Genomic DNA, 25,185 nt, shown 5'->3' on the forward strand with positions numbered 1-25,185 from the left:
ATAGATTTGTATATATTTATATGTGTTTTTATTGTTTGTATCAACCTACACTTTGTCGTCACTCAACTGTGATAGACTATTTACATAAGGTGCTCGTTTCCATTACAACAACAATAACAACAACAAAAACATTCACGCTTTCACGATTGCGGGTTGTCACGTGTTTGTACGGCACATACAAATCGTTCACCTCCTGCCTTGCGAGTTAAAAAGGCGTTTAGAAACTTCGCGTGAAGCAGGGCAAACGAGACCGTAGTGTGAGTTGTCATCACGGCTGGATAGCGACGAACAAACATGAAGAACCGAGTGTTTTGTGTCCTGGTCTTGGCGATCGTCTCCCTTGGACTGATACAAGGTTACGAAGAAAACTATCGCGACAAGAAAAGCAAAATAGATACCTTGGACAGATTACTGTCGAAGACATTTGAGGTAAATTACTTAGAGTTGCATTTTTTGCTCGGTAATATGCACAGTTTCTCGGAGGCTGAGTCGTCACGCCGACTACAGAAGTCAGTCTATTCTACATGGAGTCATATTTTGTCGTCAACTTTGTACTCGATCCAAGCATATTGAGCAACTAACCTAACCGCAGCACCGGGTGGACGAATATCCATTATTTATTACTTGAACCATACCCCTTCTTTCTGTCCAAATGTTTCCGCTATTTCTTCCCATGCCTCCCTGTCTGTCTGACCTTACTGATTTCAGAATCTTTTCTGGAATCTCCGTTACTGAAGCCATATTGAGCACGATAAACTTCGAGAGCTTTCACGTTTTGAACGTCTTGAAGTGAGATCTGATAATCAAGCCAGATAGATCTGGTCATAGAGCCACTACATGACTGCTGGTAACATAGACTCGTACTTCCATGTCGCGACCTCACGCTTACACACCGGCGTTTAGAAAGACTTCATTGATCGTTGCCTTTCAAAAATATATGAGCTTTTCAACGCGCATCCTTTCATTGTACCCGGTGTCTGCACCTTTGGCGAGCGAGAAGCCATTCCATAAGAGGTCAAACAGTTTAAAGGGACATTAGCTGTAACATTTGACAAATTTTTCACTACTCTGTTTCAATGTATCAACTACAGAATTTTACTACAATCCGATCATCATGACCAATGCCCGGTGTCCTGCTTGCCAACACAGCCTGTGTGTGTGAAATTACCATTGTTATTGTTGATAAATGTATTCTAGTCCGGACCTGAATACAAAATTTAAACATAACAATGCAGATTATACTCATATAGGGTATATTTATGAGCTAAATATTAGGAATTTCTCCATGGTTTAGGGATTCAAACCAGAAACCGCAGATGATACACAGGACAAACGAAATAAAAAAGGACCAAAGTTACAGCTAATGGATCTTTAATATAGAAAATTAGTCTGAACCCGATCTGTTCTACGTAAAACTAATTTTACGTAACGAGTCAACCGTCGATAAAAACATTAAAATACACCTCAGGTTATGCAGTCACATTTGGGACTCAAGCTCTACAGGACAGGATTCGCTAGATCCATAGTTTTCACAGTTTACTTCAGTTTACTCCAAGTCTGTGGGCATATATGTTTAAAAACACATTATAAATTGACGAACTAAACATCAGCTGACCGCCGTGCTTAGTGGTAGGCTGTTGAATAAATCATGGGGTGAACATCTGGGCCAGTAACTTCGCTGCCGAGAAAAAGCCAGGCCACTGGGAGCCAGCCTAGGTTCACTCAAAAGCGTTGCATTGTTTGGCCGTATACTGTACTCGTTCTTGACGTGACAATGATAATGATTGTATAATGTGACCTTTCTTTGCTTTGTCCTGACTGAGCTGCTCCTGCTGGTTTTATTGAGAACTTCGTGAGGTGATACCCCGGATGTTCGTAAAACTTCAAGCCTTGGTAATTCCGTCCGCTAAAAAGCAGCATGTCGGATATCAAATCTCGCGGTTATTTTCTGAAAATAAAGTCAAGGGAACGTTGCTCCATCGGTTTTCGCAGAGACAAGAAAAACTCAGCAATTTTACTGCGCATACCAGCCAAAACAGATGACCATGATAGATGTGTATATCATAGTGTATGTAAGGTCTTCAATATTTTTACTGGTTGACACCCATTCTGACCATTATGAACAAATGTTAAATCAAGTAGTGAAAATATCGGCGCGGTCTATAGTTTATGGCGTACCAGTCAAACAGGACATTGTGAACTATAAAAAGTTTGCCGGTGTTGTTAACAAAAAAGGCGTTCGATTTTTATTTGTAGCGACGAATGCACCGAGCATCATTTTTTTTCAGCTCATTGTTAGTCCAGTCACCTTTCTGCGTAAAGAATGAGAACATGGATTCCCTGAAAAGGTCTTGTATTTAAGGTCGAACGCACCTCGGGGACAGACATTCAGACTCTCAAACTTTTACAGTTCTCTTCTGATATACCACATGTGGGGGTTCATTTTAAAGCTCTTGGTGAAAGAAAACTTTTCACCGGCTTAGTTTTTTGAAATTCGAAATTTTATTTTTTCGCCATAGAGTTAACACAGGGATGGCGGCCACTTTGAATTTCTAATATCGGTCAATCTTGGGTAATTTGTTTCTCTAGTACCAAAATTTGCACGATGATCCCCTATTTTTATTCTTGATTTTGAAAGAGAATCGTTGAAAGATTCCTTGAGGAAACTTAGAGCAAAAGTTTTAGTCTTTCACTCTCGAGGCGCATATTGCCTTAAGTTGCTGTTCGGTTTTTGCAATTTTTGTTTGTTTGTTTTAGTTTTGTTAACTAGTGTTGACAGATTTCAACCTTTTAACCACATTAAGATAGAGCGCGGATTAGCGTAGATATCCAGACTCACAAAGCTTTATTCTACAACTTGTTGGGTCAGTTTGAAGCCAAGAGAGCAAGTAAAGTTTTCACTGGCGTCTATATCTCAAAAACAATATATTTTTCCCATTGAGATAACACTGAGATTTGCCGCCATTTTGAATTTGTTGTGTCGGGAAATCTTAGTAATTTTTTGTGTGTGTTACGAATTTTTTTTTCAGTGAGACTCCTAATTTTTATTCTTGATTTAATTTATAATTTCCATACGGAGAGTTTTAGCAAGAGTTTTACACTTTGGCTAGTGTAATTTTTCCCACCAAAATTTTAGTGCGACATTACACCAATTTTTCTATAAATTTTTCTGTTATGTTCTGATAATTTTTGACCAAAGATACATCGCATTTCATTGGCTAGAGCTTGTTATGAAACTTTTGGCCAAAATCTGATGGAAAAAATAATGGGGTATAACTTGTGATGGCGACAGATATTGACTTTAGCGCTCAAGAGGTAAGTCGTTCAATTTCAAGACGCGCTCTATTTTAGGCCGATCCCCCTACGGGAAGAAATATTAAACTATTCCTCGGAGTTGCCATTTCTACTCTAGCCAACTTTGATTTTTTTAAATGCAGCAGAGAATATTTTTGTTTTACATATTTTTAATGTTTTTGGTTTCTTCAGGAAACATGTAGAAATGATGAGAATTTGTCCATCAGCACTGCTTGTATATGTAATGCCTCTATTATTGCTGAGGGTTTGTGTAAGCTACACTCCAAGTCATCAGTAACAATGTAACTTTTAGGAAATTTTGCTATCAAGTTAAAAAAAATCAAAAAATCGCTCGTCACCTTGGTAGTTCCGAAAAATTCAAAAAGACAACATCTTTTTTTTTCTAATCGAAGTTTAATGTTTAGTTTTTTACTTTTCTTTTTCTTTCTAACTCACAGGACGAAGAAGCTAATAAAAAGGAACACAGTATACGTTCTTTTCTTCCAGGTAGGAAAATGATTCTTTTGCGTATTTAAACAGCGTGACAAGCACGTTGTCGAAAATAAATCAGTGTTCATGTATTTGTTTGCTCTGCAAATAGCATTATAAAAGTTGCCATGGTAGGAGAATAGATGTTTTTAAATGTTTTACGCTGACCTACAAGGTATAGCGTGAGTGAGTCATCAACCCGGCACAGTTCACATTGAAACGGTCGGCGTTTTGTGTACCGCTACATGCAACAAAAGGTTGCCGGGATCATATCAATGGCTTAAAGAAAGTGTTCGAACGTGTCCGTCTGTACAGACCATCTGATATTTAATCGGCGTCACTGCCTTGATATCGCTAAGTCGTATTTTGGATACTTTTTTATTACGTTTCTGTATGATTTTGAAGCAGTGGGAATCGCATCTTTACGTCAGACGTGTGTCTGTGTTAGGTCACAGAAATAGTGCACGAGACCACTGGTGCAATGTATCGCCCAGGCGTCAAATAGGCCGAGTAGGGACCATTTTCATGAATTTCTCAACATTTGTCTTCCAACTTCCACCGTTGAAAGATATATAGAGAGCACGCTACCGACAACCTTTGTAGCCACACGTAATGTGCGTACACGTACTGACTCTAACAATCATCAAATGGGACCTATTGTGAATATTTTATGTAATTGCACAGAGTCATCCCTAAGAAGACTGGATGTGGTCAAGATTTCGGACAGATTTTCCCGACCGTGTTTACTTGCGTGCGTATGTGCGTATGTGCGTATGTATGTATGTATGTATGTATGTATGTATGTATGTATGTATGTATGTATGTATGTATGTATGTATGTATGTATGTATGTATGTATGTATGTATGTATGTATGTATGTATGTATGTATGTATGTATGTATGTATGTATGTATGTATGTATGTATGTATGTATGTATGTGTGTGTGTGTGTAGGTGTGTGTGTGTATGTATGTATGTATGTATGTATGTATGTATGTATGTATGTATGTATGTATGTATGTATGTATGTATGTATGTATGTATGTATGTATGTATGTATGTATGTATGTATGTATGTATGTATGTATGTATGTATGTATGTATGTATGTATGTATGTATGTGTGTGTGTGACACGGCATTTGAACACACAATTTGAAAAAATCACATCAAAGGATCTTATTAACTCCCATTAAGTGTGCAGTTTCACGCCAAATGTTCAACAAAGTACAATGCGAAGTGAACTGAGAGTGCACCGTTCCCTGTTCTGCTCAAAGATCCTGACCTATTTAAAATCCCTCTCCACTATAGTCTGTTAATCATTTTATTTTAGCTAAACACTTCTTCTGTGGTCAAAAATATTGAAATATGACGAGAATGCATAACAAACTGTTTGGTCTAAGCCATGGAGGTAGGAGAGTCATGGTCCTGCCAAAATGTATCAAAGATGTTTATAAAGATATTTTCTCTAGGAATTCCTTTGTCCGATGGTTGAAGGCGAACACCAGATAATGTCAACGATTCTATCCCCCTGTAGTGTGCACTGACACCTGTGAATACGCAGCTGATACAGACTGTGATGATGGAGGTGCAGATTCCGACTACAATGTCTGCCAGTACGGCTCCGATTGCACCGACTGCGGGCCAAGATATAGCCCACCTCCAGGTACAGTATCACGCTGAGATTGTGCATACGCTGAGAAGCACAGTGGGCTGTCGTTACAAGTGCTTGGCGTTCAGAAATGAAAACATCCAAAGCCGGTTCTAACCCCTGCACCCGCGTTTCTGACCAAACTGAAAATCAAAAAAGTTGCTATTAGCCTTTGTAATTAATATTTTAATACCTTTAGGATAAGTGGCAAAGTGGCACTTTGATCGCAATTTAATCAAAGTAATCTTTCAGTTCTGTTCTTTCACTTTTTTGTTGGTTTCGTTTCCTCAGTGTGTTCCGATATATGTACCTATGCTGGCGACGGCACATGTGACGATAATGGACCGGGTTCAGTGTACGGTTTCTGCAGCCTTGGGTCAGATTGCTCTGATTGTGGCTCGAGAGATATCGGGGAGACGGAATATGAAGGTAAGTTGTGTTACTAAGCTCTGTGTTAAAAATCTCCTTCAAACTATTCTCAAAGGCAAAATCGGTTTACGAACGAGGCAAGGCAGAGTCCAAATTTCCATTCAGCTGAACACGATTTTATTCCCATCGGAAAAATCCTTTCTTGTGGGAGAGACTTCACTTATGAAGGACAACACGCTGACCTCCTTTCAGCCTTCAAACACAGCTTTATACTTCACTTGGTGTATCTATATCCGTTCTTCATGTTTTGTTATAGAGCTGCTTTCTTGAATAATTGGCGAGGCCATCTCATTACCCAAGATGTTTCCTCAAATTTGCAGACGTTACCGATAGCGTTATGGCGGTATTCACACGAATATGTCTTTGACGATAATTTTGCAGGGTTCATCAAGGACTAAAACACTTCCTCGTGGTCAGCTAATAGCAATCACACACACAAACGCACACCCATATATATATATATACAGACAGACATACAGACAGACCGACAGACAGACATACATACACACCTCCATCCATCCACCCATCCATGCATCCTTGATCTCGCATAGTTGTCAGTTCAATTGTCGATATTGCCTATGCATACAGGTTGTTCTTTCACGTGTTACTGGTCTGATGACGGTGAATGCGATGATGGTGGTATTGGTGCCACATATGCAGACTGCGAATTCGGGACAGATTGCGCTGACTGTGGAGTAAGACATGGTAGGCACACCCTCCAGTATTACAGCCGCCAGTATTCGTCGTTGAAGTCACGTATTACCATATCAAATTGACCACGTGGTATTCTGAAGTGTGAATATGTTAATCAGATGCAACAAAAGCACTTGTGTTCTGTACTTAAAGGTTTTCCAGCCTAACTCGTTATTAGTTATACTCTCACTAGTTTGTTTATGTTTTGAAAGTCAATATCTAGTGAACCTCACGGAGTTCCTCTGATGTATTCGTGCTTGATATGGGGATGAAAACGATAACAGGGACACACGATAGGTGACATATGTGATTGACAAGAGAGTCTAAGTTCTCAAATGCACCCTACATTCCCGTCCAGTTTTGTTATTGGCAGGTCAGGGGTATGGCAATGCCAGCTTCGTTTTAAATATAAAATGAAGGTGTTAATAAATAAGTAATTTGTTTTCAGTGGTATATCTTCTGGGTCAGGAACAATAAATTGTGTCTTTAAGTTTGAAAAAAACCCCGGAAACTTGGCTTTATGATTGATACTTTTGACTCTTGTAGTTTGTGATGAACTCTGTGAGTGGTCCGGTGATGCGGTATGCGATGATGGAGGAAGCGGAGCAGTGTACAACGTGTGTGCTCTCGGAACTGATTGCACTGACTGTGGTCCTAGGGAATAAGGTAAATCTAATTTTTGACACAGACACAGACACAGACATAGAGAGAAGACAGTCACAGACACCGACACAGACACACGTTCGTTATATATATATATATATATATATATATATATATATATATATATATATATATATATATATATATATATATATATATATATATATAATTGTAAAGTTAGAACAATGTCGTGAAGTTTTCTCATTCAATGTCCCGTACGCTTTTGTGAAAGGACGTATTTAATGAAGCACTAATTCAAGAATTTTAGCCATTTTGAGCATAACGTCTCGGTCTTGTTGTTTCAACACAGAAATGGTCAATGGTAATGATTGGTCTTTGCAATTATAAACAATTCATTTCTTCACTGCTAGGTTTTTCCCTATTCATTTTTTGACTCGATTTCTTTCTTTCTTGAATTCGTAGAATGATTGCAGCCGGCAATGGTGCATTGGTGACGTTATGACGTCAAGTGCCTATCACCGTGGAACATTCAAGTACAGACAAAGTTCGATCCCTAACGTCTGCCTGTGTCAACTGTCTTGTACCATAAGAATCTACTTCTAAATTCTTTTATCTACAGTACTTATCGAACCATTTGACATGAAAATTATTGAATCGAGTATATTAGGAGTACTATTGATATTTATGAAAGTATGCTTACAACATGTAGAATAAACAATATTCGACTCGCTGTAGCCTCAATATTAAAATAATGATTTACGTCACATGAAAATAGCAGTCTTCCTTTGTTCTAAATCGGAAAGTCAAGTATTGGAGAACAGAATCAAGGTGAACATCATCGTGCAATCCGATCCATTGAGTCATGGATGATAAATGCGAAAGGGCAAATAGGCCCCTATTGTATGTATCGCCGATCTTTCCTCTCCTGTAAGGGGCCAAAGCCCTATGCGGGCTGGGCCATTATTGTGTTTACTCTGTACCATTAGGGCTCAAGCTCTATATGGACCGGGCAAAAGTCCGGGTTTTGGTACACAAAGGTAACCAAGAGAAGAAACTTTTTTTGATAATATGTCACGTGACTTCAATGACCTTTGACGTCGAATATGCATATATGCATATGAGTTACCGCAAGTTCTACGCCCTTCATAGTTTGTATGTTGGGGACTTTGTAGTGCAACATCCTTGACCTCATTAATTATGTACATATCTAATCTGGGCTAGCCAATAGAGGTAGAGGTCTAGTTTTTGGTACAGAGGCATAGTGAAGAAAAAGTTTTATCAAAATGTAATGTGAAGCACATGACCTTTCACCAAATCAAATCAATCAAATTCACAAATACGCGAATAAATCAATAACCATGAACGCTGCTGCCTTAATGTTTGATGCGATGAACAACCGAAAGGAACTACATCCTTTACCTCATCAAAATGCACATATCTAATTATGAGCTGACCTGATTTTTTGTATAGGCCCTACATAGATAAAGTTGGGAACAAATTTTCTATACCAAAATCTGCAAGAGACCAAGACGACCTCTGAACACGATTTCACTTATACGCATATACATCAGTATAACCACAAGTGCTACACTCTTTAAATTCGATCGTCTGAAGCACACAGCGGCATTAGAGGGTCATTGATTATTTTTTCTGGTATCCTTTGCCATTGTTTGCAAGTGTTTGGGCCCATGAAGTTGCTAAGGGGCGACGTCAAAGTTCAATGTAGGATAAAAAACGTAATGCCCTTAGTTTCCCACCAACCCCCCCCCCAAACCCCCTAGAAACTTAATCGAATTATATTGAACCTATTGACAGGCTCGTTCTATGTAGAGCGAAGGAAAGGACCAGTCAATTATGGGGTGAAATAAAAAACGACTAAAATAATACTTCATTAACACTGAGAACACATTTCAGTTTTGTTTTATCCAATGAAATACGACAATATTAACAACAAACTTTAAGTTGTTACTTGTTGTAAGTTTTTGGAAATCATTCGAAGGGTTTTTATGATTGCGTACGGAGGAATTCGCCAGAAATATGTCAAAACAACTCACCAACTCTCCCTGCGCCATGCACCACTCCGGCCTGTTCTTACGACACTACAGTGACGTTACTCGCACGTGCAGTCCCCTAAACTGGTCCCATCGCATGGCCCGGCGATCGACATGTAAAATGTCGACACGTACACAAGAAATATAGCAAAACATAAATTTCGCGCGCAACAGAGGCCAGCCTGCATTGTTTGCACTAACTGGGCAGGGACCGTCGCACAAAATAACCTTCGTCTGCTGGCTTCAACACGAAAGTGCAAATTTCTGCTGTATATTTTTCAAAATATTCATTCCCCGGGCAATTTTCACCTTAAATCGATTTGTCGGATAGAAACTTTTCGGGGTCAACCCCCCCCCACCCTCAAACTAAAAGGATTAAGTTTTTTATCCGACATCGAACTTTTGACGCCGCCCCTAAGTATTGTTAGAATAGAATGCTTTATACGTTGCTCAAATAATCTGCCACACACTTCCCCACCATCGTCTAATCTTGTGACATTCTGCTGTCCTACGAAATCCAAGAATGAGGCTGGGAAAACTGCTATAATTAGATGGCAGCATTCATAAAAACACTTTGATCATCTAAATTGCATTCTTAATCTCAATAAAATAAGAACAACAACAACAACAATAACAACAACAGATCACGATACCATCGTGCCAATATTTCTCCAATACCAATTTATTAGAATTTTACCGCCACCATTTAAATTCGAATAATTTCGAAATATGCGACTTTTAGAGCACTATAGTTGTTAGCTTAGATGCAATAACGTGGTTTAATTGGCCATGACCTCTACTTCACACAGATTCAAATTCTTTTCTCTATCAATGAGCTGAATCGACACATAGCGCCCTCTCATGGGAGTCTCGCATCCACATCTTATCGGGATGGTTTCCTCTTTAGCCATCTTACCAAGTACCATCATACCACACACAGGATTGTCTTCGAAGTTTTCACTATCGCCGACACGAATTTCTGCATTCTTGATACGATGTGCTGTATACAATAAAGTTAAAGAACAAAGAGGACGTTTGTCACATTCTGCCCGAAACCCCCATGGGTTCCCGTGTGGGGATGAATGGGTGAGTCAGTAAATACGTTGATATAAAGCGAGCAAGCAAGCAGACGCGCGAACAAGCTACCAACTTATTCTGTAAGAACGTGCTATACATAGTTGTAAGTACATATGCAAGCAATAGTTTCCACTCATTACGTCTGTCAATAGAGTAACCAGCTTAATATCTACTATTGAACATAACTATCTGTCATCCATTTCTTCAGTGCATCTTCTCACCTTTACATGTACGATTCACTGTCTTATGAGCATATACTGTTGTCATGTAGCAAAGTGTAGCAACGACCCTCACGTTTGATTAACAATCATTTACCCTATCTTATTTTGTCGGCAAGACGAAGCATCTATCCAAGGTGAACATGACATTAGCAGACATTAGTATCATTTCTTCTATTTCGTCTGCATAAAATTTTGCTTAAAATAATACGACGCGATGTTTCTACTTTTAGCCTCATTTTTTTTGGGGGGGGGGGTTGTATGGCAAAATCAAACAAATCAGGACAAATGCCTAAATTTTGAAAATTGGTTTGCCCGTCATAATATTTTGCACGGGATAGTCTATTTGTAACAATACACTTAACTTACTGCAACAATCTTGTCGATTGGTTATGATGACTTCGTAAATATCGAAAGACTCTTCGAGATCTACTTCCCATCTTGGCTGATACTCTCTGTCAGTAAAGGTACACGAGTTCCCCTTCTTCAAATCACTGTCCTTGTTTCCATCTACTGCTTTCTCGGGTCCTCCATCTTTGTTCTTTTTTATTGAGCTCTGGCTCGCCGGTTTTCCCAGTGCAACGTTCGTCAGGTCTGCAGGATACTCACAGGCTAGAAATATATAATGAAAAAGGTTGTTCACTGCAATATCTTATCTTATTCCGCCTTCCTTTATCAAACGAATAGATGATAAAAATTCTATTATTAATTAAGCTGTAAGTATGCAATAGTGTATGTACAGGGAACTTGGCAAAACTATGGGGAACTTCTATGCGATTTAATATGTCTTACCATTACCTCTCTCTCTTAATATTTAATCAATAATTCTTTGAACACTTATTGAAAATATCGATTAGCAATCTCTGCATATTATGATGGCTAATGTTAACACATCACCACTGCACGCATTGGTACTATCATAACTGTTGCAAGTACACCTGCCATGACCACCACCACCATTACTACATAGATTTTTAGTATGCTGATGAAGTATAAAAAATATACATATTATTAGCACTACCACCACCACCACCAATAAAAGCAACAACAACATCATCATCATCATCATCATCAGCAGCAGCAGCAGCAGCAACAACAACAACAACAACAACCACAACGACGAGAACAACAACAAATACCACAACGACGAGAACAAGAACAACAACAACAACAACAACAACACGAACAACAACAACCATCGTCATCAACATCATCATCATCATCATCATCATGTATAGCAATAACACATTATCTTTAATTGTTCTGTGGCGAAAGTCCAATAATATTTTTCCTGTACGATATTTGTGACCTTTAGACAGACATATATTACAGTAAGGAAACTTACGTGGTAGAGTTGGTATCATAGTGGCTTTATTCAATCAGAAGAAAAAAAGGAATGACGTTAGTGACAGCTCAAAGGTAAACGATATAAAGATCCAAAAATTAATCCAATAAATCAAGTTTGTTTAAACGTATGAAATTGCCATGTCCTATTTCAACATATCGAATGGTTTCACGATTGTATTAAACTAACTGTGTGCAATCAATCGACAATGAGTGACTCTTAACATAAATCATGGTGTATGGCTGGCTTTGAGCAAGTGTGCATTTTAACCATTTACTCGAAACTTTTTAATTGATTGGTAGTTTGTAGTCATCCACAGCATCAGAAGGAGTCGAAAACCAAAGATATTGATGAGTAGATAGGCTAGGCTGCTTTGAAATGAATAAATACAGGAGTGATATTAAGCCGGTCAATAAGTTAAAAAAGCTTTCGAGACACTGTGCATTGCGAGGTGGCTTTTGTTAGCTTGTATGAAAGTGTACAAGTTCAATATCGTAGCATGAGTTTTGAAATTTTTTGACCATTTTGAACTATTTGTTTCCAAGATTAAATAGTCCAACTGAGTAAAAATGCAAATGTTTTGCAGGAGCGTCACATTCCTGTGACAGACCCTGCCATGATACGATTACGGCTACGAAATCAATACAATTTAAATTGCAATATATGTTTCATGAAAAGTTATCAGGAAGGTTATCATGCTACATTACTGATTACAATCTTAAAAGAATGCACAATTTAACAGCAGTCACTTTCTCTTAAATAACATAGGCCTTCTCGCAAAAGTTATATGACTTGACTCACTAATAGCTGCGCCACATAGTAAACATTTTCAGCGTGTAAGTAGCGATGAAAGCAGAAATGTTGTGATAAGCAGCAGATAAAAAACTGAAAATTCGAGCTTAGTGGCACTTATTTGGATGCAAAAAAATTATAGATTTCACTGGTATCCTGTACACGCCTTCAAACAACACCAATAGAGATATTTGACAGAACGAAACAACGACACTAAAAGTTTAGTGTTGTTTGATATATTGAACAATTAAATGCTTACTTAAAGCTTCTGTTGGCTCTGGCGGAGCTTCCGTCACTATAACTGTAATACAAGAAAATTGAAGTGTCACTTTGTGTATCAAACAATTCCTAAAATGTACAGTGAGATGTTACAGAAGGGTTGGAAAAATACTGACACATCAACTATAATTCTATAAGTCCGATTGGCACATTTATAATTTAAACAGCAATTTGGCACAGATAGGCATACTTTCAAGACAACATACCGTTTCCTGGCTATTTGTAGCTGTATCAGGAATGGTGATTGCTGGGTGAAATTCTAAGAGGCTTTATTAACCAATTAAACATATAAACATTCGGCTAGAATAATCATGTTTTCTATTTTTTGATCTTTCATTTAATCAACCCACCATTCCATTTAGCAGTACAAGCAATACTAAGTAATACACCCAAAGCTATGGCATAGGGGCTTTCAGGAATTGATATCTTACCTGATGTATCGATGATTCTGTAAACCTGATTGGCCCATCCGCCACCTTCCCCATCGCCCGCACAGTTATCTGCCTCACCATACATCTGATATGTATCCTCAGCATCTGCACTCGATGCACACCAACCGCCAGCTTGAATAGCGAACACTGAGAATCCCCTTGACTTTGCAGCTTCTTTGCACTTGTTGATTGCATCTTCCCGTGCAGTGTAGGAACCGTCAAGCCTGTCGTCCTCTCCTTCTAACGTTGGTATTGCTCTTGCGCTTGTGTCTGTCCAACAGCCAAGATTTTCCAAGTCGGAAGCTGACGGAATGAACACCATGCGTTATATATTTTTGGAAGAAACACCTCAAGAACACCATCCATATTTGTGTAATTTTGACAGATGCATGCTTATAAAATATGTTTGGGTAATTATATTGAAAATAGCATCTACACATTGATATACCCTTTTCTTGGGGTATGAATAATGTGAAAAATTATCTTTCCTGTGTGTCATATCCTTTCATCGGTTGTAGTCTGAAGAAATTCACACAGAAAGCGGGAACTTTTCACGAGTAAAAACAGAAGAAAATATGCACGCAAGCTTTTCGCTTACAAGATTATGCTATCCAATGTTAAACCGGCAATGATGAACTCGCATAATTTACTTAGGAGTGAGGTATAACATTTAACAAGGAAGGCATTCTACATGATTATCTAGAAATTCGATGACCAACAAAGGACAGTATGCAAAAATGCTACATGTACAAAGAGTTTTATGGTTGTTCTAAGAGGTACAATGTTACGGTCTCCCACCTAGCACTATTTTCAGTTTACATTTGTACATCAGCCTACGAAATTATTATAACTCACCAGGGGCATTTTTTATTCTGTAAACCTGATTGGCCCATCCGCCACCTTCACCGTCGTCGGCGCAGTTATCTGCCTCTCCGTATTTTTGGTAGGTGTCCTCAGCGATAACGCTAGATGCACACCATCCTCCAGCTTGAATAGCAAGACTGAGTACCCGCGGTCGAATGCAGCATCTCTACATTTTGTGATGGGATCTTCTCTCGTCGAATATGCTCCATCTAGTCGGTCATCCTTTCCTTCTAAAGTTCCTATGGCTCTTGTCGCTGTATCTGTCCAACAGCCAAGATCTTCCACCTCTGCGTCACAAAAAGGGTCAGTTGAGCTTACGTTGATCGTGATATTACTGCATGACAAGTATTCAGTAAGTAGCTTTTTTAAGAACCACAATTATTCGTTTCCGAAATATTTTGTAATTGGTCATAACCATTATCGTAAACAAAAAGAATAATTGTAGCATGAAGGTGAACGATTGCTTAATGCTTTTAAGTCATATTTTTGCATAACAATTGTACTGAAGTACCACTTTATTTAGCCTATTTTCTTGCGAGAGAACTTTATTAGTCTTATTAGTTATTGTTTAAGGTTATCCTAAAGTTCTTTGCGTTTTTCTCATATCGGCTGTAAATTAAGTATTATCATTTTTGTGGTGAGATGGTGGTAAGAAATACACCACTGATCTTGTTTCTGATATTATTTTTAATTGTGTCAACTTAATAATGAAACTACGAAAAGGCACAACCAGTAACATCAACATAGTAGATAATTAGACATTTGTATGTTTAAATTTTTGAATTAAATGAATTAAATGAATTAAGGCATAACACAACCTACAGGGTTTCAGTTCAGATTTTGGACGCATGTTGTATCGAAATAGGACGTGTGCTTTTCCCAGGCGACCTAGTAACAGCATTTCTAGCTTTGAAGCAATTTGATGGCATTTCAAGATTACATAAAATTTGGTATTTTGGTTCAATCTTGATGGGTGTGGCTTATTGGTCGGGAACACCTGGTTCTATTTAAAAAAAGGGGTTTAAGGTTAACCTAATCGATATTGTAATTTTCTATATGCTCATTGGCCCTACTAATTTATTGAATTACCCTGAATGGTACTGATTACTAAAATTTTAATGTGACGAATACGTGATATAATTTGAGTAGAGACCGTAATGCTATATTTTACAAACATAACTGCGGCGCTGATTAATGCTAAGTGAGTGTACATCTTACAGAGCTTCAAATATAGTTCACATGTGAATAATGCTAAAAACATTCCGTTGGTTTTGTTTTTGTGTTTGGTTAACAATATCGCCGTTACTGCAAACGTGATTTTCCAGAAGCTTTTGCAAAATTTGATTTCTTACGAACCAGGAAAAAACTTACGATCGTAAATTTGTATCCTGTAGACTTGATTTGCCCATGACCCGCCCTCACCATCATCAAGACAGTCCTCTGATGCCCCATACATTTGATATGTATCTTCAGCATCTGCACTAGATGCACACCATCCGCCACCTTGGAGTGCAAATACAGTGAATCCGCGTGACAAGGCAGCTTCTTTGCACTTAGTGATTGCATCTTCTCTGTCTACATAGTTGCCATCAAGTATGTCGTCTTGTCCCTCCAAAGTTGGTATCGCCCTGTCACTGGTATCTGTCCAGCATCCAAGATTGTCTAAATTTGGAGCTGAAGCGATATAAAATCCAGACTAGGAGTTAATGCATAAAATCACTGATTTCTGGTTTCTTACAACCGTCATGGTATCTCAATTTCTTATCATTTGCGCCCAGAGGTCGTAAACGATAGCCTTATAAGAAATTAAAAAAAAACTAGTGTAAAAGTCAAACAGAAACCTCGTCATCTCACATTAGTCGGTGGTTATAAAACGAATGTTTATCGACGCTCCGTTAGAAGTCAGTCTGTGAACACCAAATACAATGGTGACCTTACCCTAATGGTCAATGTTCAGACTTTTGGACGACGAGCATAGGTCCGGACTTGGAAATATTTCAGATCAGGACAAAGTTTTATAGTTTTCATGTACATTAGGCAAGTCTTCGTTAAGGTTAAGATACGTGATTATGCTTAATTGAGAAGACTTTCCGAGTAGTTAAGTCATTTGATTGAATCTTGGAGGGTTGTGGAGTAAGGATACGTTTTAGTGTTACCTTCTTGTAAAGAATCCAGGTATCAGCAGAAAACAAATGTACTTTTCTGAAATGGAGCCTTGAGGGCGCCTTTTCGCAAATTTGATTAAGATGGAGCTGCATGTTGCTAACACAGTATTTTTCAAAGCAATATTTCTCATCAAACTTGACAAGGAAACCCCCTCATACTATATATTTTCAAAAAGAATAGACTCTAAAATTTATTATGGTAGCAATAGCTTACGCGTAGAATGAACTGAGTGTATATTTGGGGTAAAAAAAAACCCAATTTCGGTATTAATGATAAGAATTAATTTAAGTCAAAAACTTGACACTATTTTCTGTAATGTAATATTTCACTTGAAAGAAGAGTATATGTAGAAAAAAAGACTATTTTATTTTGCATTATTTATCCTCATTCAAAAATGGCATGGGTTGAAAGACTGACACTCAAAAAAAGTGATCAAAATCATGATTAGCAAAATTCAAATGCCTCTTATTCAAAATGTAAGAATTTTATTGCCAAACAAAATAGTCGTTTTTAATAGAGCATTTAAAGAACATAATGTGAAAATTTCAGAAAATTTGACCCAGCCAGAGTGGAGTTAAATTCTTTGGAAATTTTGAAATTGGGAGAAAAAGAAGCCAGGAAATCGGGTGATTTGCATACATTTGCATAAATTAATACTTCTTTATCACATCACTTACGACTGCTTGACAAGCTAAAAGTGAACCCAACCAATATTTTAATGCTGGGTTAACAAATTCATTAAAATTGAATGAATATTTGCAAAAAATGTGATTTTTGGGCAAATACGCTGTGTGGGGTGCAGCGCCCCTTTAAGTTGATGGCGCTGGTTTAACCTCTTTTCCTTGTTTTTCAATTTCTACTGTGAAGGGTGTCTTGCCCTTGTTGAGAGTGTGAACAACAAAAGACTTACCAGGAACATTCAAGATTCTGTAGACCTGATTGGCCCATCCACCACCTTCACCATCACCGGCACAGTTATCGGATGTGCCATACTTTTGATAGGTATCTTCAGCATTTCTACTCGCTGCACACCAGCCACCGGCTTGCAGAGCAAACACAGCGTATCCTCGTGAAAACGCAGCTTCCTTACACTTATTGATTGCGTCTTCTCTGGCAGTGTAAGTACCATCAAGTCTGTCGTCCACTCCTTCCAGGGTTGCTATAGCTCTGTCACTGGTGTCTTCCCAGCAGCCAAGATTTTCAATGTCAGGAGCTGAGGGGGTGTAAAACAATTGGTAAAATACTAAAGGAAGTAACGTCAGGTTGACTTTTATCGGGAGAAACAAAAAAACCCAAAAGGTAGGCCTGCATAAGATAAACTCCCCTTATAGTATTTATTTATTTATTTATTTATTTATTTATTTATTTATTTATTTATTTATTTATTTATTTATTTATTTATTTATTTATTTATTGTACATTTAACATATTTTGTCGAGGGGTGTTAACATGAAAAGGCTATCAACCGTGAATTTTCAAACAAGGTTTCTGGTAAGGGACTCGCGGGGATGGTCGTAGAAGAAAGGGAAACGCTGAAAAAATGTCATGAAGGAAATTGCCACATCAATTAATTACTCTTCATTTGAGAGTGCTTGCTCTTCTTTGCATTGCAGATTTAATAAAGATGATAAAGCACATTGTATTGTACGGTGATAATGACGACTAAGTCGACGTTGAAGAATAATCATTAATGTACCCTTTCCGTATCACTGTACAATGGACGCTTGTCAGTTCCATTCAAAAACTCGCACGGTAAACGTAGCATTATTTTTGGTAAAAACGCAATTATACTTAATCAAATAGTTCTGGTAAAAAATGTGATTATTTGCGGTAGCACTAAAGGAGAGACATAGAAACTAGTAACACCCTTCCGCCACTTCCGACCAACAGTATGGAAGGCGAATACAACTTACCAGGGACATTTGGTATTTTGTAAACCTGATTGGCCCATCCGCCACCTTCACCGTCGTCGGCGCAGTTGTCAGCTGGTCCGTATTTCTGGTAGGTGTCTTCAGCGATAATACTGGATGCACACCATCCTCCAGCTTGAATAGCAAAGACTGAGTACCCACGATCAAATGCAACATCTCTACACTTTGTGATGGCATCTTCCCTGGCAGTGTAGCTGCCATCAAGCCTGTCGTCTTTCCCTTCCAATGTCCCTATTGCCCTGTCCGCCGTGTCTTTCCAGCATCCAAGATTTTCTAAATCTTCATCTGAAAGAGATGGGATGTGAATTTTAAGTTCAATAGTTAATAGTTATAATTTTGTTACGATGACAAGCGGTATGTTGTTGTTTGAGTATGCGAAGCAAACTTAATTTGTAAACAATGGCTTTATGGTGTTTTTATACGTTGTTCATCAAAATTAGATAAAATTAACCAATTTGAGCAAGACAGTGGGCAGCAACTTACTTTGTGCAATTACCAGAGGCACAATAGCCACCAGAACGCAAAGTATCTTCATCTTGCGGATTCCAAGAAAATAAATCTGCAACAGAGGCGGCGGTAAACAATATCACAAAAACAACTTAGTACGCATAAAAATATTTCCAAAGTTTCCAAAAGTAACACGATTTGAACTGAGTATAGAAAATTACTCTTTTAAGAAAAGTATCAGGAAATCAAAACGTAAGTTTACAAAATCGATGGTTGATGTCTTTGCTTGGCGACTAGGTGCAGCACGTAGGTTCAAACTCAGCAATTGAGAAAGAGGGACAAACTCCACCAATAATGAAACGTGCTAAAAGGTAGAACGCGCCACGGGGACAGATAGTCAGATTCTCGGACAATTCTTTTCTAGTCTACCACTTGTCGGGGCTCATTATAATGTCGCTGGAATGTTTTAACTGCAGCAAGTTTATTATGGGTATTGAAATAACTGCCTAATGTTAGCACTACAGCTAATCAAATAGATTAAATTTAGAAACATGCAAAACCATAATAACCTTGTATACATTTATGTAAACAGCTACCCTTGATGTTATATATATGCGAAATTTTAAAATACATAGCTAAAAGGTTAGGGAAAAAACAAAATAAAAAAGTTGCCATAACAGGCCCAATCTGATGGGACGGGCGACAAAATTAAGACTGTCATTTAAATAGAAGAAGATTGTGCAAAACGACGCAAAGCGGATTTAAAAGAGATCTTAGTTAGTCGTCAAAGTTGTGGCTCGTTATACAATTTTGTGATAACCTGTAAAACATATGGATGCAGTGATTAATTTAATAAAAGGTTTTGAACTTTAAAGTAGAACATCAAAAGCCGATACCGAGAACCTGAAATAAAGATTTTCGGGGGTGAATATAGAAGACCAAAATATTGCTATGAAATTTGCTTGCAGGGAATGGTTTGAAAATTATGCAAATGAAGCAACATGTTTGATGGGGTTCAAAATCAAGTCTATCAGAATTTAACTATTTCGCAAAGACGGTAATTATCAAACCAAAAAAAAAAGACTTAGATTCTATTTTATTGGCCCCCACTTGAGCATAGAGTGTTACCAAAGCAGTGAGGTAAACAGCAATAAGCGAAACCAATAAATATGACAATACCCCACCAGCTAATTGTATTAGTAACAGCGTCATTTTGTGATCAAGAAACGAAAAGGACTCCCTATGATTGCACGAAAAACCGGTATTGGAAATACAGGTACCATCTGGTGCCAATGCGATGGGCATGCGTAGTAAAAGAGAGTTTTTGATGCGGGGATACAAACCATCGAGTGAAATGATGTGACAAACTCTACTGTACTGTATACAGTGAGCTGTTCTTTGCGTGTTTACATTCACTTCCATTTTCCTTATTTGTGAGAGGAGCTAAACATGATCAACGAGATACCACGAGATTCATGAAAGCCCGAATACGACTTTTTCATCTAATTCACATTGGCAGTAACAATTGGTAGATTTTTACAAAGATAACATTACTGATTCGCTAATTGAATCAGCGCAAATCTGCGACTCGATTAAATAGTGTTGCACACTTGTTGTTAGATTTGAAGCGAAACAGACGAAACAAGAACAAAAAACAATCGCATTTTAAGGAATATTACGGAATAGAATGGAATAAAGTGACACGTAAACAAATTCGCCAAATGGTCACCTAACTATCATATCCCGATGTAGTACATGCCTTTCATTTACCAACACTAAGCAATGCGCCATTACTATGCGAAAGTCGTTGAAGATAACATTTAAAAAATCTGTGTTTGCTTTGTAAGTTGGATTGAATAAATAAAAAAGACCTTAATTTCATATTTAATAATAATTGAATCGTCATTATCATCATCATCATCATCATCATCATCATCATCATCATCATCATCATCAGACACTTATATACATTACACGATGTCCAGAAAAAAAAGGTATCAAGGTGAACCCTAGGTAGAGATTTTTGTGGACAGATATTTAGTCCGTCATTTCTGTCGTGTCGCAAAAGAAAAAATGAAAACCGTAATATATGTTGTTGATATGACAGCACTCCATTCCCGTAGTTCATTCCGCATAACTTAACCAGCTCCTGGTTTTATACGTAGCTTATATTGTGATGTTTGAGATAAAAGCTTTGAAAAAAAATTAAAGTTAGGTTTATTGATGTTATGATAAACTCAAAGCGAGTGCATATGTATGGTTATCTTTTCCAATGCAATCTATTCCATAACGAAAAGCAATGAACACGATTGGAATATTGGGAGAATAGGATACTGTAGAGATGTTGGTTTCATCACCAAATTGAAGCTAGTCTACGTTTTTGGCAAATCACTTTTTATCGGTAATTTTTGATATTGTAACTTTCAGATACAGCACATTTAACACTTTTGGTAGATTTGAAGATCCTCTCCTCTCAAATTAGTCCCAGTCGAGCGTGTTGATGGTGATGAACATGCCGATTGTCTACAGCTGCAGAACAAGGAATTCCATTTTGCCGAATATCTCATAAAGTGGTGACGTCTGAAAATATTTTTTCATGTCACTGAGATACCAGCCTGAGGTTGACAGATACAGAACCTGGGATTTCAGTAACAGTCAAACACTCATACCCTACCGTTCAAGATCAAATGCAGCCAAGAAGATCGATGAGCAGACGTCAGATAAAAAAAAATCCTGAGGAATTATTCATTCGATCAGTGTTTTTCACGTTGCCGGATTGACATTTATTACCTGATACACCCAAAGGTCAGTTACTGTGTCTAAGACTAGCTTTCGGTCACTCGGTCAACCAGTCTTTAGGGGCGGGGGCAACGATATTTGTTTCCGCGCAACTTAAATGTGCAGACCTGCTCGGACAAGACATTTTACTACATGGATCTGTTTATGGTTCAAAGTTAGAATAACCCAATCGTCACCTTGCTGTTGTCTTGAAAGGACAGCTGGAAGCAAAGCGATATTTCCTGCCTATGACACAACCAACAGCTACTTTTCTATTTTCCTGAAACATGTACGCCGATAGAACTAAGTTATTGAAGTACATTGCTTGACAATTGTCGAGTTACATTGCTTGTAACGGGCACTATGCGTCTCTCTTTATAAAAGTTGTTAGATTTGGTGCACGAAATTCGATTATCGTCTATTTTTTAAAATATAAGTGATCAATAACACAGGTGTACATCGGTGAAAAATACTCTAGATTGAGGGTGGTTAAGATTTCGTTTTGCAATGAGAAATGAAATGACGAGAAACTTACCTGCACTGAAGTCTCTGTACCGATACAGTGTGAGTTATGTGGACGTCTGATGCAATTTATATAGTTTTCTTTCTCTAAAAATAGTTTTGGCCAAGCAAAACAGGTTAGAGGTCAATATGTAACATATCAACAGTATCATCAAGAGTATCATGATGTGCACAATAAAGTGAAGCAATTGTCACTGTTATCCTCCCTGAAGTAAAAGAAAACCAAACTTTTTTTATCTTTCGATCACATTGTTGACATGTCGTCAATGTGTGGCTTATTGCCTTTAGTCCTTTGGGGAAGGATGATATGTAAATTCACTTGTTATCATTCGAAATTCAAGACGTGTAGCAGATACACTCCGTAACTTACCATGCAAGGAAAAAAAACGGTTTCACAAGCTAGGCATCTTACAAATGTACCGCGGAAACGAGGATTTTTATATTGTATTTCTATTTTAGTGTCATAGGATCAGACATAAGAATAGCAATCACGTATGTTTGTTACATGTAGCAGAAACTGTGGCATACAGCAAGTTTACAAACATAAATTCACTGTTTTGTCTGTTCATATAATCATATCCAGATGTAACATGTTATGCTTTTTGGCGTCATCTCATTTACAAGCGAAAATGGGTTTAAAAGTAAGCGTGGCTGACCTAGATTAACATGCGCAAGAAAAAAAATGAAAAGCATGTCTTGCTTATCCTTTGTCACGTTTAGAAATTGTTTAATTAAAATTTAAAAAAATGTATATAACGCTATAGAAATCCATCTTTCAGCTTAGCAACTTAAATTCGGAACTATAGCCACTTGTACTGGTACCAATATTAATGCAAATTAGCAAAAACAGGATGCATGTCTATGGTAATCTATATATATCACTCAGGTTAGGAATTTCCAGGGCATATTGAGACAAAATGTAATTTCCACAGTGTTAAAAAAGAGCTGCAAGGTTGTAGATTTGCAAATGTGGCGTCCATATTGATTGACAGTACGTTGACACGGTAAATGAGAGAGACAGAGACAGAGAGAGATAAATACAGACGGACAGACAGATAGGCAGGCAAACATGCAGACACACAGGCAGACGGGCGGAGGGCAGGCCGGTATACAATGCAAGATTCGAGGTACATGAATATTCCATATTGATTAAGGGTCATTAGCATAGAATATTAATACCGAAACAACACTCATTAGTGTAATCTGCATATTTGAATATCATTATACCTCGCATCTTGGACTAATAGCAGGCCGGAGGACGGACGAACAGACAATCAGAGATATTTAATATAATCATGCCAGTAATTAAATATCCAGGTTCTTATAAAAAAGACATTAACTGAGCAAGGTTCAACTGCCTACAAGTGGAACAACGAAAAATAACTAAAACTGACAGTACCAGGTTTCCAGGCTGGTTAACCACTCGCACTTTCTTACTCTTTCAAGGAGTCACAAACAGTTTTCAATTGCTAATTTTCAGTGTTCGATAGTTTGTAACATATCCCAGTGTCAGTTATTTAACTTTTGAATTACATGACCTGTCTCGTGTTTGAGGGGAGAACCCGTGTCCCATTGGCGCGTTACAGCAAGCTTTTATTGTATTACGTGAAGGGGAATATAAACGTGCGGACATGGAGCATTTTCCTATGATTTTGCTCTTCCAGAATTACTGTTATTGAAAATTAAATTTACTATTTTTATTATTTTTTATATCTACTATTTAATTATGTTTTTTGGGGGGGAGTCGGAGATCCGATTTTATTTACGTAAATTTAAGAAGTTTCAGACCTGCATTAAGAGAGCTGATCATGAAAAAGAAGAATTAATATTTCTTGTATGTCGATTTAATCATAAACTTGTTCGTCAGTTACACCAACGGACTTGTTTTGTATTTAGTTGTCAGCATTTGCTTTGTTCTTGCTGTTGCTGTTGTTGTTGTTGTTGTTGTTGTTTCTTTTAATAACGAAATCCGTAAGACCGAAATTCCTAACATATGACCTGGCGGTGAGAAGCACTCCATGTAATCAGCATCCACTGGGAGGGGATATGACATTACACTGGTCCTTTAATCATTCCCTTTCAAGGCAATAAGTTATTATACATTACCAGGTCCATGGGACTTTGTGATTTACCAATTCAAGTAGGACCATCCTGACCCACTGATAGTTAGTGGTGGTACCAGGTGTCCGGAATGGGTAAGCGTACCCAGCTAGCATGCTACACCCGTCGGGATTGGTCCCAAAACTATCTAAATATTTTATAAAAAGATACAGGATATGAATCACTATAATAAGTCGCTAATCATTTGAGTGACCGAGTGTCATTTTTGGCCACAATGTCATCATATGGACCGTAGAACTTTTGGAAAGTCCTCACGAGTCTTTTAGATTAGTATAAACGTTTCGTATATTGCTCTTTAGTGTTCAGCTCTTTAGAAACCATATTTGAAGGTTACAAACCAACCCATCAATATTCCATAAGGAATGCCAACAATTTTACAAATCATCTAAAATCATTTAAATGCCCTAATTCTTTGTTTATATCATGCAACATGCTATTTCAAAAGTCTACCTGTAACTTTTAAAGCGCAAGGTTGTTAATCTCGTTTTAAGGCTTTCCTCATGATCATCATTTCTTCTGATAGTATACACTATTCTCTGTGGTTTTGTTTCTATTTTGTCTATTTCTTAAAGGTAACTTGAGTTCATTTCCGTCATTTTTTCTGTTCGTTTTGAAGTAGTTTACAGTAATTTCCATTTTGTTGTATTAGGTTCAGATGGTCCCTGTTTGTGCATCTTTTTAGATTTGTTATATAATTGTCGTTTTAACCTTTCATTTTTCTAAGGTCTTCCCTTTAAATCAGCATTGATCATGATGACTGGGGCTAACCGCTGTAAATATGAATAAACAAAATAAGACCATGCCTCTTTCGCTGCAATTCAGATGTCGAAAGTGATATGTATTTAGGTGAACTAGACCTGCGTTTAGCAGAAGCTCGAACACCAATGGCCTTCATTTTGACGAGCAATGAATATGTACATTTTGTTAGTGTCTGTCTCACTTGAAATCAGTATTCAAACTACTATATGGTGTTAAACGCTCGCA

The 25,185-nt window shown here is 37.7% G+C and overlaps 2 protein-coding genes across 2 annotated transcripts; one reads left to right on the plus strand and one right to left on the minus strand.

Moving 5' to 3' along the window:
- Positions 1 to 167: 167 nt before the first annotated feature.
- LOC139128006 (uncharacterized) lies at positions 168 to 7,951 on the plus strand. The gene is made up of 7 exons (XM_070693866.1): positions 168 to 429; positions 3,753 to 3,801; positions 5,320 to 5,448; positions 5,725 to 5,862; positions 6,451 to 6,567; positions 7,102 to 7,221; positions 7,642 to 7,951. The coding sequence occupies exons 1-6, from the start codon at positions 295 to 297 to the stop codon at positions 7,218 to 7,220; spliced, it is 687 nt and encodes a 228-aa protein (XP_070549967.1). The 5' UTR covers positions 168 to 294; the 3' UTR covers position 7,221; positions 7,642 to 7,951.
- Positions 7,952 to 9,885: 1,934 nt separating this feature from the next.
- LOC139128024 (uncharacterized) lies at positions 9,886 to 22,130 on the minus strand. Its single transcript, XM_070693890.1, has 11 exons — positions 22,094 to 22,130; positions 18,817 to 18,892; positions 18,316 to 18,618; positions 17,313 to 17,615; positions 15,608 to 15,910; positions 14,228 to 14,523; positions 13,373 to 13,675; positions 12,922 to 12,963; positions 11,871 to 11,894; positions 10,895 to 11,137; positions 9,886 to 10,230 (listed from the first exon to the last, which is right to left on the minus strand). Exons 2-6 carry the CDS (start codon positions 18,866 to 18,868, stop codon positions 14,240 to 14,242), a joined length of 1,245 nt encoding a protein of 414 aa, XP_070549991.1. The 5' UTR covers positions 18,869 to 18,892; positions 22,094 to 22,130; the 3' UTR covers positions 9,886 to 10,230; positions 10,895 to 11,137; positions 11,871 to 11,894; positions 12,922 to 12,963; positions 13,373 to 13,675; positions 14,228 to 14,239.
- Positions 22,131 to 25,185: the final 3,055 nt, after the last annotated feature.

The sequence above is a fragment of the Ptychodera flava genome, unplaced genomic scaffold (genome assembly GCF_041260155.1).
Source record: "Ptychodera flava strain L36383 unplaced genomic scaffold, AS_Pfla_20210202 Scaffold_41__1_contigs__length_1339820_pilon, whole genome shotgun sequence".
Taxonomy (NCBI): domain Eukaryota; kingdom Metazoa; phylum Hemichordata; class Enteropneusta; family Ptychoderidae; genus Ptychodera; species Ptychodera flava.

Bases quoted from the DNA above. Each gene is read 5' to 3' on its own strand.
- LOC139128006 (XM_070693866.1), top strand. From the start codon at position 295: ATGAAGAACCGAGTGTTTTGTGTCCTGGTCTTGGCGATCGTCTCCCTT. The intron at 430-3,752 runs GTAAATTACTTA...TCTAACTCACAG, and splicing joins TACTGTCGAAGACATTTGAG to GACGAAGAAGCTAATAAAAA. The intron at 6,568-7,101 runs GTAGGCACACCC...TGACTCTTGTAG, and splicing joins TGACTGTGGAGTAAGACATG to TTTGTGATGAACTCTGTGAG.
- LOC139128024 (XM_070693890.1), bottom strand. From the start codon at position 18,868: ATGAAGATACTTTGCGTTCTGGTGGCTATTGTGCCTCTGGTAATTGCA. The intron at 18,619-18,816 runs GTAAGTTGCTGC...CATCTCTTTCAG, and splicing joins GCCTCTGGTAATTGCACAAA to ATGAAGATTTAGAAAATCTT. The intron at 15,911-17,312 runs GTAAGTCTTTTG...ATATCGCTTCAG, and splicing joins CAGAATCTTGAATGTTCCTG to CTCCAAATTTAGACAATCTT.